General features: G+C 41.7%; 1 protein-coding gene and 1 long non-coding RNA gene across 5 annotated transcripts in view; one reads left to right on the top strand and one right to left on the bottom strand.

Moving 5' to 3' along the window:
* The window catches only part of PLCB1 (phospholipase C beta 1), a 334660-nt gene that overhangs the window by 93214 nt on the left and 226517 nt on the right, over positions 1 to 14929 (bottom strand). For all 3 annotated transcript variants that reach the window (XM_064647501.1, XM_064647499.1, XM_064647502.1), the window contains exons 10-12: positions 10108 to 10254; positions 4447 to 4604; positions 1183 to 1265 (exon numbers count right to left, since the gene is read on the bottom strand). In XM_064647501.1, coding sequence (XP_064503571.1) covers positions 1183 to 1265; positions 4447 to 4604; positions 10108 to 10254 — 388 coding nt within the window. The remainder of the gene's footprint in view (positions 1 to 1182; positions 1266 to 4446; positions 4605 to 10107; positions 10255 to 14929) is intronic.
* Positions 1 to 14929, top strand: part of LOC135410764 (uncharacterized) — a 53797-nt gene that overhangs the window by 32599 nt on the left and 6269 nt on the right. Inside the window, exons 2-3 of one of the 2 annotated variants that reach the window (XR_010428865.1) lie at positions 5745 to 12991; positions 13357 to 14545. This is a non-coding gene — a long non-coding RNA (uncharacterized LOC135410764). Of the gene's footprint in view, positions 1 to 5744; positions 12992 to 13356; positions 14546 to 14929 lie in introns of those variants that run through there. The other variant, XR_010428866.1, reaches the window with a different exon arrangement.

The following is a 14929-nucleotide window of genomic DNA, read 5'->3' as shown; positions in this document are numbered from 1 at the left end:
GTACATGGCTTACATCTGACAGGAGTTTATTTTATAAATTTCTTTCACTTCTTTACTTTCCTAAAATAGCACAGATCACCCTGGAATAGCTGAAGATTTAAGTCATAATGACTTTAAAGGAAGAAAAATGTAACCCTTCTGGTTCAAATAATTTAGATGCTGCTTCTTCTCTGCCTTACAATAACACAATGAATGTATATTTTAACAAATCCAGAGGAATGAATACAAAACATGGAAGAATGTTCTTCCTAAAACAATGGAGAAGCAGTTAGCCCTCAGCCTTTTCCTCTGCAAGAAACAAAAGTGCCAACATCTTTTCTGATTTGTCCTAAATCATTCATAGCTGCCCCCGGGATTACTTTTTACTTCACATGAAAAGAAAAAAAGAAAGAGTTCCTCAGTCCAAACTGGCCCCAGAAGTGTTGAAAATATTTTCACAGCAACAAAAAAAAAAAAAAAAAAACAAAACCAGAAGGGAAGAGGCAATTCAAGTTAAGGCACATGTTATGTGTCAGTGTCACCCCACTTTGAACCTTGTGGTCTCTGCATTCAAAACCAACGTCAGACTTAAAAGAAAAAAAAAGAAAAATCAGAACTGTAATATAGAGCACTGGGACAAAGCCTGGAGTTTATTTTTTCTCTTCTTACAAAGAAAAATTGTCCTTTCTTTGTAACTAAAACAAAGAAAATGAACAAAAAACTTACGCAAACTGTTATTTTTTGGCAGAAACAAACAGTTCCTGGCCATCCACATCACCTATTTTGCAATCCTAGAAGTCCATGGTTCTGGCCTCTACTTCTAATCCATGAGAAACAGAATAAATTCTCTGCTCAGATTATGCTTCTAGCGCAGAACAGGGTCACCAACAGGTGAAATACTGCATTGTTTTCTTGGAAGTATTGCTACATCCCAGCAGGACACACCGAGACTGTAAAGTCAAAAAAACACATCTCCCAATGATTCAAACTCTCTCATGTAAAAGGTTCTAATACAGGCAGGTTTTTAAGAACACGTCCAATTCGTCCTGATCATCTCAGTTCCTCGGGCTGATACAAGTTTATTTTTGGGTAAGAGCTGCTGTTCGTGTCCTATAATGAAGTTGTGACCAAGGGATCCATAATTCCACGCCTAGACCTTACAAAAACCAAAACACCATCCAAGAAAATGCGGCAATTACTTACGAATCCACATGATTTTCAAAGGAAAGGAGGATTGGGAAGGGCGACGTCTTAAATGCACATTCAGCAATAGCTTCTATCACTTCCTAAAGAATCAAAACAAAGACAGTTACAAATCTATGCCTCTAAAGAAACAGTGGTTTAGTCCTTGAAGGCAGAAAAGACCCAACAAGGTCTGGAGTCATTCCCTGGGATCAGACCTTTGGTTCTAAACATTCCAGAAAGCTCTGGATGCGCTTTTGCCACAACCAGATTTGCCAACCTGAACTGTAATCAAATCTCAAAAATGTCTGACGGGTCTCCAGCACCACATTTCTCAAGGAATGGCTTATGCCTGCCAAAATCAATAGTTCAAATGCAAAGCTCAGTCTCTGTGTGGAGCTGTTCAGTGCCTGGAGCCACGACTTTCATGTACTGTTCTGCATAATAATAAACATGCTCTGACAAAGGCATATCTCCCAAACATCAGCACAAGCAAGTATCCATAAAATCCTCAGCTACTCTGACTCACAAATTTTAGTTCCTTCTTTTTTTGATGACAGAAATCCCTTCAAGGCAAAAGAAAGAGAAAAAAAAAAAAGAAAACATTACTCAGTTCAAACAGTTGGCTGTGTAGTAATCATCAAACAGAGGACTCAGGAACTGAAACTTCCATAAAGTTTCCTTTCAGCTCCGATGGAAAATGGAAATCCAGTAAAAAAATCATTTGCTAACACTAATTTTAGTGGGTGCACAACATAGTAATGCACTCACTGTTACAAATTATGAAATGCTTCCCCCTTGGAACACAAATCTTTTTTCAAAAGAACATAAAACACCAAAGACTTTCCATATGCATTGCTGACAAACTCTGGAGTTTCTAAGAGCCTCACACTCTGGTGTTTATAAGAACCCGAAAGGATGACTAAAACCTAAAAGATTTATTTATTTTAAACAAGCTTTCTCTGGGGATTCCTTTTATTCTTTCTCTGCACTTTTAAAGGCTCCATTGAGAAGCGTAACACCAAGAAATCCACTTCCTCAAACAAAAGCTGAGCTTCTGGCACATTCTTCTGCTACATTTATTTTCAACTGCCTTCCCAGTTGCAAAAGGGGATGAAGTCCTGCATGAGTGGGGAAAGTAAGCTGAAAGGGTAAAATGAGGATCACACTGATGAGATCTGGGGATGAAAAGCTCAGATACTGGTTCGGTGGAGAAAGGTGTGTGCTGGTGATTCCAGCTTGCACTGCATTCAGGTGTCAAGGCAAATGCTCCAAGGTCAGAGGAACAACATGGCAGGTCCCACACCTGACTCCAGCTGCAGAATGACCCACCTAAAACAGATCTCCAAGGCAAAGAACACTCAGAGATTCCTTGAGGAAGTCCATGTGAGGCAGTGCAAACTGGCAGACTGAAGAGAGCCACTGTGTGCCGTGGTCACACTGAGAGCGTGAGCTGACAAGTGACTCGGCATTCAAGACCCAGTGATCACTCTGAACTGATTCACACACTTCTGACACCTTATTTCACTGCCATTTTGCTCCTTCCCAGCCAAGTAGAACACTTGGAGTGTTGAAAAGAGATCAGCAGTTGAGGTATTTTTACTTTTTTCCACGTGGAGAAAAAACACGGGCTCTGAAGTGACAGATGAAATATTCCTGAGGAGGTTTAAAACACCTTCCACTGTCTCTCCTGCAAACACAATGCCCAGGGTTCAACATCTAAATATCCAAGGATAATCCTCCTTCCCGCTAATGATCCTTTCAAGAATCAGATTAACTTGATTTTAAATTCCTGCTCATGACCAAAGCAGTTGAGAGCTATCTTCCTTAATTAAAGGACTTCCAGCAATCAAACCCTACGCCCATAAACATAATTGGCTGCACACAAACACAACTAGAAAGTTAATAACAAACGTGCGAGAAGGCTGTTCCACATTTTCCTGTGATTAACTCAATCAGTGAAGAATTAGAGAAAACAAGTTGGAAGAAAAGGAGTGTTCTGATGCAGGTGGAATTTGGTGCTGTGTCTGTGTGGCGGTGTTGTTTGCTTTTTTTCTCCTAAAGGATGGCACTAGAAGACAAAAAAACCCACCCCAACAACTCCCGCTTCAAGTGTGGGAGACACCTCAAAGCTGTGGCCAGTACAGAAGCCACACTTAATCCCTGTTACGTAACCAAAGTCAGTAATGGACATTTTCCCACATATTCCTGCACACAGCTAAGTCGAGAAACGTATTTCCACGGTGAGTTAAGTGTCTCAGACGAAGAAGAATTATTTCTTCACACTTCAGAAATGATACCCTGGTATATCATTATAAGCTGTGCTGACTCCCAATCTTAATGCTACAGGAAAACACCTCCTCTAACACCTTGGATCAATAACATGTTTAAGAACAACAAGATAACGTTTTAAGGTTACTGCTAAGGGTACAGTATCTGCCTTCTATTACAGAAAAAGGAAATGGAAGATGAAATTCAGTAATACAGATGACATGTCTGGGTTTGAATGGCACAAATACCCCCTCACAATCTCCAAAGATACTAATTTTTCTTTTTCAACCTCCAGTGCTTTGGATCTGATTCCAAGTATCAGGGATGAGGATAACATGACACACATTGTTATTAATATTTTTAAATTGTGAACATAATGCTGAGTGTCTGGACCCTGTGGATGGAACCTGCTCACCTGGGCACGAGCAGCACGTTCTCTGCTCACAGGGATTTAAAGGCTTGCAAATTGTAGAGATTTCCATGATAGCTGCTATTTCCTGCCTCAGTTCAGCACTTTTGTCTCCCACTCCCACTCACCAGGCAGAGAAGAGGAAAAGAGTGAACTGATACATTGGGTTCTGCTGTTTAAACCCTTCTGGCCTTCATTTGCTCCCTGCTGTGTGCTGTGGAGCTGTAACCCAAACCAGTCCTTTGCAAAGGACACTGTGCAAACCCCGTTGTGGTGGCACTGCCTGGTCCTTCAGCCCTGGCTGAGGTCTGCCCTGTCTCTCTCCCTGTGAGATTCCCTGCAGGGACGTGCACAGGAGCACAGTCCACACCATATCATCCCCCTTCCTCTGACTTCCACCATCACCAGGAACCTCTGCCTGTGCAAGCTCCAAATACTACAACTCCTCTCTTCCAACGGTTCTGCCCATGCTCTGAAATCTCCTCTTAAAACACCTTTTTGCCCTCACATCCCCACCCCTTCGCAGCAACGTTGTTTTACACGGAAGAACCCACCCCGGGTAAAGCCCCCGAAGAGCAGCAGGGTGCTGTGCTGTCCTGCCCTACCTTGAAGGATATTTCAGTTGTCATAGTGAACCCGTGGGTGATGACAGGCTCCTCCTCCGCCGTCCTCCCCTTCCAGCAGTCCAGCTCCACACAGCGGCAGCCCGACAGCAGCACTTGCCGATACATCTCCACCGAGGAGTTGCCAGCCAGCTGTCCAGCTGTGACAGAGCAGGAACAGGAAAAGAGGGAAGTCATTCGGGGCCTCGGGAGTAAATACAAACAGCCTAACAATAATTAGAGTTAACAGCAGCTTTTATCCTGGGCTGAGAAGAATAACACTCGAAGGCACGGGAAAAGAGTAAGAGTGCAGTGGAAATAACTTTGGCTGAGTCAGTGTCGTGGTTGGGGTTCTACCCTCAGTCAGATACGAATGAGGAGAAATAACCCAGCTGAATTCAGCTCAAAAACTTCTGACAGACAGCATCAAACACACGAAATAAAATGATAATAATTAAAAAGGCTCAGCTGGACAAGAAATTCAGATGCGACTCAGGACACGAAGATGACATTTTCTCACAACACGCAGTACAGTTCAGTACAAGATGAAACAAACCTCCTGCAGTCACTAATGGTACCACTGTGAGGTCTCAAATCAATATTTAATTCACTAACCACTGCACTGAGGTGGTCAGTTAAATTTCCTGATGTTATACTGCATTATGTAGGGAGACATTTAATGGAACTGACACCTTCCAGCAATGCCATCATGTAAGTCTAAACAAGGAAAACTCACCTTTTTAAAACTCACCTATTTAAAAAAACCCACACAAAAAGAAACCCCAACCCAAACCACCACAGAAGTCCAGTTGGATTCAGGGAAGGATATCCAGCCAGGGTGGCTTCAACTGCTGCAACAGGTTTGATTCCAGTCACGTGGATACAAATTTCTTGCAGCAGAGAGGTAATGGAAGAATGGCTTAGTGCTTCTTTTAGATGTGAATAAAATGGATGCAGTTTCCTGCTTTCTAACAGACTTCCTGAGAAGATCTTCCTGGATTTCTTGAAGGGAATTCACTTTCTTTTTAAGGATGCAGTTAATTTACATAAAGATTCTTTGCTGATGGGGGACATATAAATACTTCATCTAGACTGGCACATAATATAATGCAGATTACTCTAATGCTCATTTTATTGTCTCTGAGCTTCTGCGTTTCGGTTTTCTGCTGGGAAATACACATTTGGGATTTGCTTCACAAAATGGCATTGTCTGCTTTTGCTCTGTTTTTACCTTCTACTAAAAACTGTAACAAACCCCCTTCTATTCGAAAACCCTTGTTTCCTGTTTCTGTCTGATACAGGAGCAGCAGCACTCATAAATACTCCACGAGGTATTAACATTGCTCCTGTTCAAATCCACAAGGACTCCCAGCTCCCGCCGGAACCAACGGGAAACACCTGTTAGTAACAGAAGAAACTGGCCACTGCTGGAAAGCTCTGAAAATATGGATCCACTGAGCTACATTCACTCAGAAAACTGTTCCAGTGTTGTCCTTCTTTCCCCTCACAACATTTTAAATTTGGATTAACCAACTAATCTATGATTAACAAACTCTACTTCCTGAGAGACCCCCGGTCGTTATCATTGCTCAGTGTTTTGGACTGCAAGATCCTCAACCTTCAAAAGTGCTTAACTAAATCATGACATGCATCACTTGCTATCTGACACTTTTCCACACTACCTTCTTAATAAGGCTTAGGCATTTTGGAAGGATTCCCACAAAGGATAAGAGGGTATCCAACCTCCAAACCATACAATCTTCAGAAAGACTCCCAGTCAGAGTGGAAAACGCCAGCACATATTTTAATAGTCTCAATAGGTGGTTTTTCTGAAATACAGAATATGAGGAATGTCCCCTCAAATGTTTTGTTGCATATATTATTTAGAAATTCCTGTTGTGTGAGTCTCTATTTGCATTTATTCCAAAATATCCCTTTTGCATTCTACAATATGATCACACAGACACTAAAGGGAACACTTCCAGGATATTTTTAAAGGCCTGAGTACAGATTAATTTTTTAATACTGGAAATTGAAAGCATTCTGCATTCCCTGCTGTAATACAAGCAGCATCTACAGTAATACCGTCCCATTTGCATCCCAGCACCCTGTAAGGGCTAAGGAGAAATGTATTTTGATAAAAATTCACTTTTCTGAAGAATATAATCTCTCAAATGATGCCTGATGGGACACTGTGCAAAATGAGCCAGTGCTGATTCATCCAAGCTGAGGACGGGACCTACTCAGGGAGCACTTCCTGTGCTGCTGGCTCTATGGATCTCAGTCTCCCAGCAGGAATGATGTGGTAGGACTGGAAGGGAACAGAGCCTTGGGTCTTGCCAGACCTTTCTGAGCTCAACAGCCAGCCAAAAACAGCTGCTGGTGGTATGACATGCTCAGAGCAGGCATCACCCAGACTTCCTTCCTTTTCATGTGGTGCTTTCCAGCTTGGAAACTGCAAAGACACTGTTTTGGAGGCTTTGGAGGTGAAGAAGGTTTCAAGCAAGTGCTGAATGTAGATAACAAGCAGCAACAGTCAGGACTGAGGAAGTGCTGAGAACAGAAAAGCTGGAGGATGGCAGAGGAGAGGTCACAGCAGCAATAAAGAAGAGAACATGCCCCTCAGGGGACATTTTCCTAAAATCAACTGAAAGTACTGCACTGTAAGCAGGGAAGCAGATGCTGAAGGTGAATGGGATAGTCCCACATTGGCTACCTGTGCTCAATGGATAGCTCTGCCACCTACTGCTGGTATTATTTTTTCTTTCAGCCAAAATATGCATTAAAGGTTTGTGACAGCAGCAGTGACCTGAGGTGAGGCTGATGAGGCACCAGAAAAAAGCAGAGTTGCACTTTTAAGGGTTAATAGGAATAAAGATATAAATATGATACCAGTGAGAAAAAAGATGAGAGACAGCAATAAAAAGTTTGCAGAAGATGACATTTCTTTAAGTTAGCCCAGGTTCACTATAAATCACTTCTTACTTAACAGATTTTTACCTTTGTTCTTGAAAATTACATTTCCCTAAGAAAAAGAAAGCAGTAACACTCCTAAATAAATAATCAGGACTTGATGTACTGCCAAGGGTTTCTACTAAGGGCTAGGAAAATGATCAGCGTAATTAAAAATATATTCAGAGTGTGCACATGTTTCTTTTTATGTTATAATGTTGCTTCTTTGTGCATGCTTTTTCTGGGTTAAAAAAAACCTAACAAAGGGAGAGATAAATGGGAGGGCATTAAGCACAGTGATCATAAAGTATTGCCAGACTGAATGGTTTTCTTATTGTCCTAATAATTATTACATGACTAGTTGCTACTTCACGGCTTCGGTGAGGGCAAAGGTGCTTCCCCCTTCCAAAGCCACGAGCACTTGAGCAGATCCTTCAAAACTCTCCTTGGGAAAAAGAACAGTCTGCCACCATTGATTTTCTCAATTTTACTTTCCTGTTGGAAGAGAGCAAATGGGAATGTGATGGCTGTACCCTCGCCTAGCCTCCCAGCAAAATCTGAGGCTGTCGGGTTTTGTAATAAATGGATAAATATCAAGTAAATATTAAATCATTAATCCCATTGTTGGCCAGCTGCCACACATCTATTGAACATAATGAATCCACTAAAAGGGAAGGGCTTGTGTTTTGGGCCTGTAAATGTGAAAATGGACACTCTAAGAAAGAACTGGGAAGAGCTTCAAACTTCTTTTGCACTGTTCCCCGAGTTTACTCTGATTTACTCCCCTCAGTTTACTATGCCAGGAATATTATGATAAATTAAAAGACTGTATTTCCAAATGTAGCTTCTGAAGCTACTTAGAAATGAATGCAGGCAGAGAAACCCGTAGATGCAATCTGAGATGATTTGCAGACTTTCACATACAAGTCAAAGCAAATGTAGCAAGTGTCAAGGTAAATAATTAAACATGTGAGGTCACTCGCAGTGTAGTTAAAAAAATCCAGAATAGGTTGGACTAATCAGGAATTCCCATCCTTAACTCTTTGGTTTTTGGCTTCTGTGCCTCTAGACCTTTGGATCACACCTCTGTCCTGACCAACCCTGACAAACATCTGTGGTATGGCTATAAATTCATGCTGGTAGAGGAGAGAGCAGTATTTTATCTCTTCAGATCAACTTTAAACTGCACTGTCTTTAAACCTCCCCGTGGGCCTGTGCTTCTCACATTTGTAAAACAGCTTTACTGTTGTCTCCCAGAAAATCTGTATAAAGCCGCAGCATTTGGCTTATGTGGGTCCTAATCCTCACTGACAGAACACAAAGTCCACACTGGAGGTAAGAGGCCTGCAAAATATCACAGTTAAAAATTGCTTTTGCTTTGGCCATGTCTGCACTCTTCCAAGGAGCATAAATTTCTGCATATTGGAATCATAACTTAAAAAGGGGCCACACTGATTTTTGCTTCTTTTAATTCAGGGAAACGAAATAGCTGTCAAAGAAAATACTTATGTGACGAGTTCTAGCACAAAACACATTTTAGAGCCAAGATATAAACCTTTGAAAAATGGCACCTAATGGAAACAATGACAGTTCATTCACTTTATGAAGGCACGAGGAGGTGCCGTACAAAGTGTTATAACAAACATAAACCAGAAGAAAATAACTCCCCCGAGGTCTGTTTAAACTGGGCCTCACCACTGCAGGGGTTTGTTTATGTTCTGGCATACTGGCATTCAGAAGAACTTGGTTGGTTAAAGCCAGTCTGTCAATAACATTAAAAAACCTATATTGTGCAGAAGTCACATTTTTAGCACTTAGTGCAGCATTACTTTTTTTATTTGACATAATGCTGAGTCTCTGTCAAACATGACAAAATAAACATCAAATCAAACAGGAGAGACAGAAGTCCCTGTGCACATCTGCTTGTCAAAAAACACTTGTTCCTATCTAAACTAAAATAGTAAATTTACAATTATTTTCTCACAAGTTAACAGTATCTTAGACTAGAAAACGAGTGCCAAAAGTTGAATTCCTAAACTGTCTTTTTTTCTGAATCTTTTAAAGTATTGTTGACAATTTGCTGTGCAAACAATACAGTTCAGACTGTAACTCAAATTACCAGCAGCTTCTGGGTGCTCAGCCTTTTAAAAAACATGACAACACCTAAAAATTTCAGCTCAGATATGAGATACAGTCAGGGAGCAGAATTCCACCCCCTGCATATACGGACTGCCAGAAAGTTATGTGCCATGTTGGAACCTCCCTAATCTCTGAATCCAAGCAAATCTCATGGAGCTTAACAAACTGTCAGATTTAATGTTTAGGGGCAAACTTATTAGCTACAGAGATGTTTTCCATATTATGCTCTGCACACTTGTTCAGCTGTCATAAAAACTACATCATTCATTCTCCTCCCCAAATACAGACCTTAATCTGGAACCCTATCTAACCTGAGGGAAAATTTCTGGCCAGACTTTATCTGAGCAACACAACTGTTGTTCACTTTTTAATGGAAGTATATTTGATGCAGTTGTGTGTATTTGATGCAGTTGTGTAGAGGCCAGAACAACAACCAAGAGCCACTCTTGCTTCCCTGAAGGCTAAACTCCATCATCACTTCCTGCTGGTGCTTTTTGTGTATTTTATGGTACCACTGAAAATATGCTAAGATTTTCTGTAAGATAAAGAAATCAGATCTGTCCAACACTGTACCTGTGAGGTAGGTGTTGTGTGAGGAATTGATGAAATAGTGTGACAGTGGTTGAGACATATCTTCATTTAAATCCAGTTTCTCAGGTGGAACGACGCCGTTTTCTTCTCCACTCAGGTATCGCATGAATCCATCCACTGATATCTGTCCTGAGAGAAACACAGATCCAGGGAAAGCACCAGTTAATTTCCAGTACAGCTTTTGTGATGCACAGATGTTAAGGTTCATATACACTTACACAAAGGTACCTGTGAAAGACCATATAATCATCAGACCAGCCTTCACCCAGTTATCCATATATTCTTGTTACTACCACCTCATTTTCAGCCACATAACTCACACCCCTTTAGCTGTACCAAAGATAAATCATTTCACAATCAGTGCCTCTGATAAGGGAATCAGAGCTACAGAAGGCTGTAGGAACAGAGAAAATAAATCTAAGCCTATCAAGGAAAAGAGTCTTCCGGGGACCAAACAAAGCACACTTTCCAGAGGAAACAGAGAAACCTGCTGAGAGCCATGGACACAGGTAACTTCGACCTCTCCTGAGTTTGGTTCAGTGTGTGTATATGAATGCAACAGAACTGCAAAGCAAAGCAAAACAAACTAAATGAAGCACCTTTCAAGTGGGAACTGAGCTTTGCTTTGTAATTTTTATATTTGTCTTCTCGTTCATCTCTCAGTGGAGTGCCAGCATAAATGATCATTTCATATGCTGCTGGCAAATTACAAAGCTGAGTCCTATCCTCAGCTTAAATATCACCACTGATCTCAGTGGAGCTGTGCTGATTACATCAGGATGAATTCTGCTGCCAAGCCTTCTGCATAAAGTTGACTTTAGGGTTTCAATTTGTACATTTAGACTCAACAACAACAACAAAAAAAATCCAGTAGTTTACATTTGAAGATTAATGCTTCACTGAACAAATTAGAGACAGTTTTTCTTGCCTGGTATTTTTTGTTATTTTGTCTACATTTCATCTGTTGATTTACTCAACCATAGAGCTTTACTCAATTCAGCTCTACAGTAAAACAGATCTGCTGTATCTCTGAAGAACCTTAAAGCATCTATGTGCTTGGTGACTCTCAACAAGGAGAATTTCTTACCCCTTGCCCCCAACCCAAAATGTTCTGCATAGTGTGCCTGTTAAAAAACCCCCTCAGTCATCTGACTGTGGCATTGAAAAACAGAAGACTTCGGTTCTGCTCCTGACTCTGCTGCTCTCTCTTTTTATTCTAAAACATACAAGCTTACACATACTTTTCTAGCAGATGAACAAGTAACAGGCAACCCTGCATAATTTATTTCTTTTTAAAGCTTGTAACCACATGATGCAAATATAGCATGTAAAGCATTTACTTAAAATCTGTGCTTAGATCTAAGGACTTGGCTCTTGATCAGAGAGGAGAAGATGTAACAACCTTAAAGTGCAGATCCTCATTTTCATAACAACCCAAGACTGGTGGCACTAAACAAACTTATATGACAAGAACTGTAGTGACTATACAGAGCAATGCAATTATCATTCATTCTTATAACAACAATTGCTGGAAAGAAAACCATCGGGTCCATCCACTATTTTAAGGCTGTAATCTGAGTGCAATCTTGTCAGGCTCCACAGCTGCTTTGCTAAAGAGTGACTAATCATCTGCAGACAGAGGCCCACGTACTTTCCTCTTCACAAAAAAATTCTGAGACAGTGAAAATTGGGGAAAAAACCTGCCACTGAGGTTTTTCCCAAAACTAAAGATTCAGGAGCAACTTTTCTGCTGCATGAACTTACCAGAGGAACATTAAGAATGCCAACAGTATCAGGTGCTATCATGGAGTTAAGCTTAACCTAAAATCCACCTAAGAACTCTGCACTAAGTTCACTGGGACATAGACAGGGTCTGTGGTGTGCACAAGCAATGTCATACAGGGAAAACCAGCTCAGATCCAAAAGGGACTGCTGCTACATGGGGAACCAGCAAAGCCATGTTACATGACAGTGAGCTGCAGCTCCTGATGTTTGAGATAGCTCATCCAGACTCATGTTTGGTACCTCTGCGTTGCCCTTTCAGCCAGACTAGGAGGGTTTTCCTGTCATTCCTCCTCTAGGCTAAAATGAAATGTAGTAGTTTTCAAGCACACTATTCAGAAAAAAAGGCTTCCATTTTGTTATGTGGATAGTCAGGTCGATTCATACAGACATGGTTTTCAAGGTTCTCAAAGTGATCTCTGTGTTTAATCCTCAGAGTGTACCTGACAAACAGGGTCCTTGCAGTCCTTGTTTTTCAGATGGAGACCTGAAGCTGGGGATAAACTAACAGAGTGGACAACAGCCCATGGAAAACCTGTGGGTTAAGCTGGGAGTTGAACTGCACAATCTCTTGAAGCCTGTCTGGGTGAACTTGAGCACCTCTGCAATTAACAGTAAGCAAAGCCCGGGCCTGCACTTCCTCCCTTCTCTCTATTTTGTGGTTCATTCTGCTTCTTTGCTTCCTTCCACACTGCAGTAAGGCAAGGTCTGCAGAGTGGTCCTTCTGTGCACTGCCACCAGTATTAGCATAAATCACAGCAAGCATTATTCACACGTATAATTAGATAGTTTCTGAGTTACACAGTTATCTGAGCTTACGGCTGGAGAACGCTATTTTCCCCATCATAATTAAGCAGTCAGCATTTCAGAAAGGGAAGCAATTTGCAAGTTCAATTACAACCAATATTGCACCGGCGAGAGTTTCTCTGCGGAACAAAAGATGGCAGATGTCAAAGGGGCTTTGTATCCTGGAAATTAAAGAGTGCATTGTTTGTGACCGATGTCAATGATATTCTGAAGCCAACTGCAGTGAGGACGACCCTCGGTGGACACTCAAGCAAAACAAAACAGCCTCAGTTTATTGGTAAGGTCTGTTCTCTGTTTCCTTAAGCACGTTACAAATTTGCCACAGACGTTGCCAAGAAAAAAATAATATGTGATCAGTTCTTTCCATTATAGCTGTCACCTTTTATCTTCAGGTATATATTAGAAAGATTTAATTAGATATAAAAAGTTAGAGAAAAGAGACCCATAATGCAAAGACACAGAGACATGACAGATCCTCTTGTTTTCCTTTTTGTGCTAAAATTATCTGAACTCTAAAATTTTGATGAAACTTTCAAAATATCCAGTGTGCTTTATATAGTTAAAATTGTAGAGATAATAGGCTTGACTTTCTCACTCATCACTGTCATGTCAAATTTGATCTGATGATTCTTGTTGGGACAGAGGCAGACCCAAAACTCATCGGTGTTTATGGAAATGCTACCACCACCTTCAGCAATGCTTGGTTCCAGATCATCCTAAATAACCCCGAGTGCAATGCAATGAAGGACAAGACTCCAGCTGACTCCTTCAGCCATGCTGGAAAAGCCAGAGGGAGCAGAGCACACACAGATGTAACCACAGCAGAAGCCATGTCGGCAGCTACAGCCCTCAGCAAGACCCTTCCCTCTGCAGGGTTTGGCGTTTCCCAGCACTAGAAATTTATTCTTTTTTTCCCCCCTTCAAATATCTCTTCTCTAATTTATCCGATTAATTAGAATTTCCCTCCCCATGGGGTCACTTAGTAGTGCTCTATTAAAACACCTAAACAACACAAACTTAAAAATGTCTCCTTTGTCCTGTGGTGTCTGGCCAATTTAAATGTTCAAAACTTAACTCTTTCCCCTGGTGCCACTGGGATGCCTCACACTGAACAGGGCAGGAGCTCCTCATTCTCCTCTCCCTCTTCCCTCCAGGGCTCACAGGGCTGCTCCTTACACTTTTCCCCTCAAACTTTGCGCTTTTTCCCCCTCATACTCTGCACTTTTCTCCCCTCACACGTTGGCACATTTTCTCCTCGCTTTCCGTTTTTCCCTCTCACACTTTGCACTTTTTTGCTCACACTTTGCAGTTTTTCCTTCACACTTTCCACTTTTCCCCTCACACTTTGCACTTTTTTCCCTCCCACTCTGCCCTGTTTCCTCTCACACCTTGGACCTTCTCCCCCTCCCACTTTGCAATTTTTCTCCTCCCTTTCCACTTTTCCCCTCCCTTTCCACTTCCCCCCCACACTTTGCACTTTTTCCTCTCACAGTTTTCACTTTTCCCCTCACACTTTGCCCTTTTTCCCCTCACACTTCCCCCTCTTCCCCCCTCATACTTTGGCACTTTTTCTCCTCACTTTCCACTTTTCCCCTCACAGTTTTCACTTTTCCCCTCACACTTTGCCCTTTCTCCCCTCACACTTTACACTTTTTCTTCCCCACACTTTGCCCTTTTTCCCCCTCACACTTCGCATTTTTCCCCTTGCACTTTCCCCTCTTCCCCCTCATGCTTTGGCACTTTTTCTCCTCACTTTCCACTTTTCCCCTGCACACTTTTCACTTTCTCCCCTCACACTCTGCACTTTTTCTCTCACACTTCACACTTTCCCCCCTCACGTTTTCCATTATTTCCTTCACACTTTCCACTTCCCCCCACACACACACTTTTTTCCTCACATTTTGCACTTTTTCTCTCTCACACTCAGTCCTTCTGGATAAATCTCAGTGTCTGTCAGAACCACCAGCTCCCACACCGAATCCCAGATGTTCAGATGCGGTGTTGGGTCTCCGGCCTCAGTGGACGGAGGAAATTTGGGATGAATGTCAGCCACAGGGGATTTAACTTGTCAGGGCACGCATAAGCGGCCAGCTAAAGTTTGGTGCCTGCCAAATAAATAGCAGATCAATTTTAATGTTTTATTTTGTGCATTGGAACGGGTCTGGAAAATATAAGAACAAGTGTTGAGGGGAAATACAAAAGCGTCTAATGTATT

Source organism: Pseudopipra pipra, chromosome 3, assembly GCF_036250125.1.
Source record: "Pseudopipra pipra isolate bDixPip1 chromosome 3, bDixPip1.hap1, whole genome shotgun sequence".
Classification (NCBI taxonomy): Eukaryota; Metazoa; Chordata; class Aves; order Passeriformes; family Pipridae; genus Pseudopipra; species Pseudopipra pipra.
Note: the sequence above shows the minus strand (reverse complement) of the source record. Positions and strands in the feature narration are given on the sequence as shown.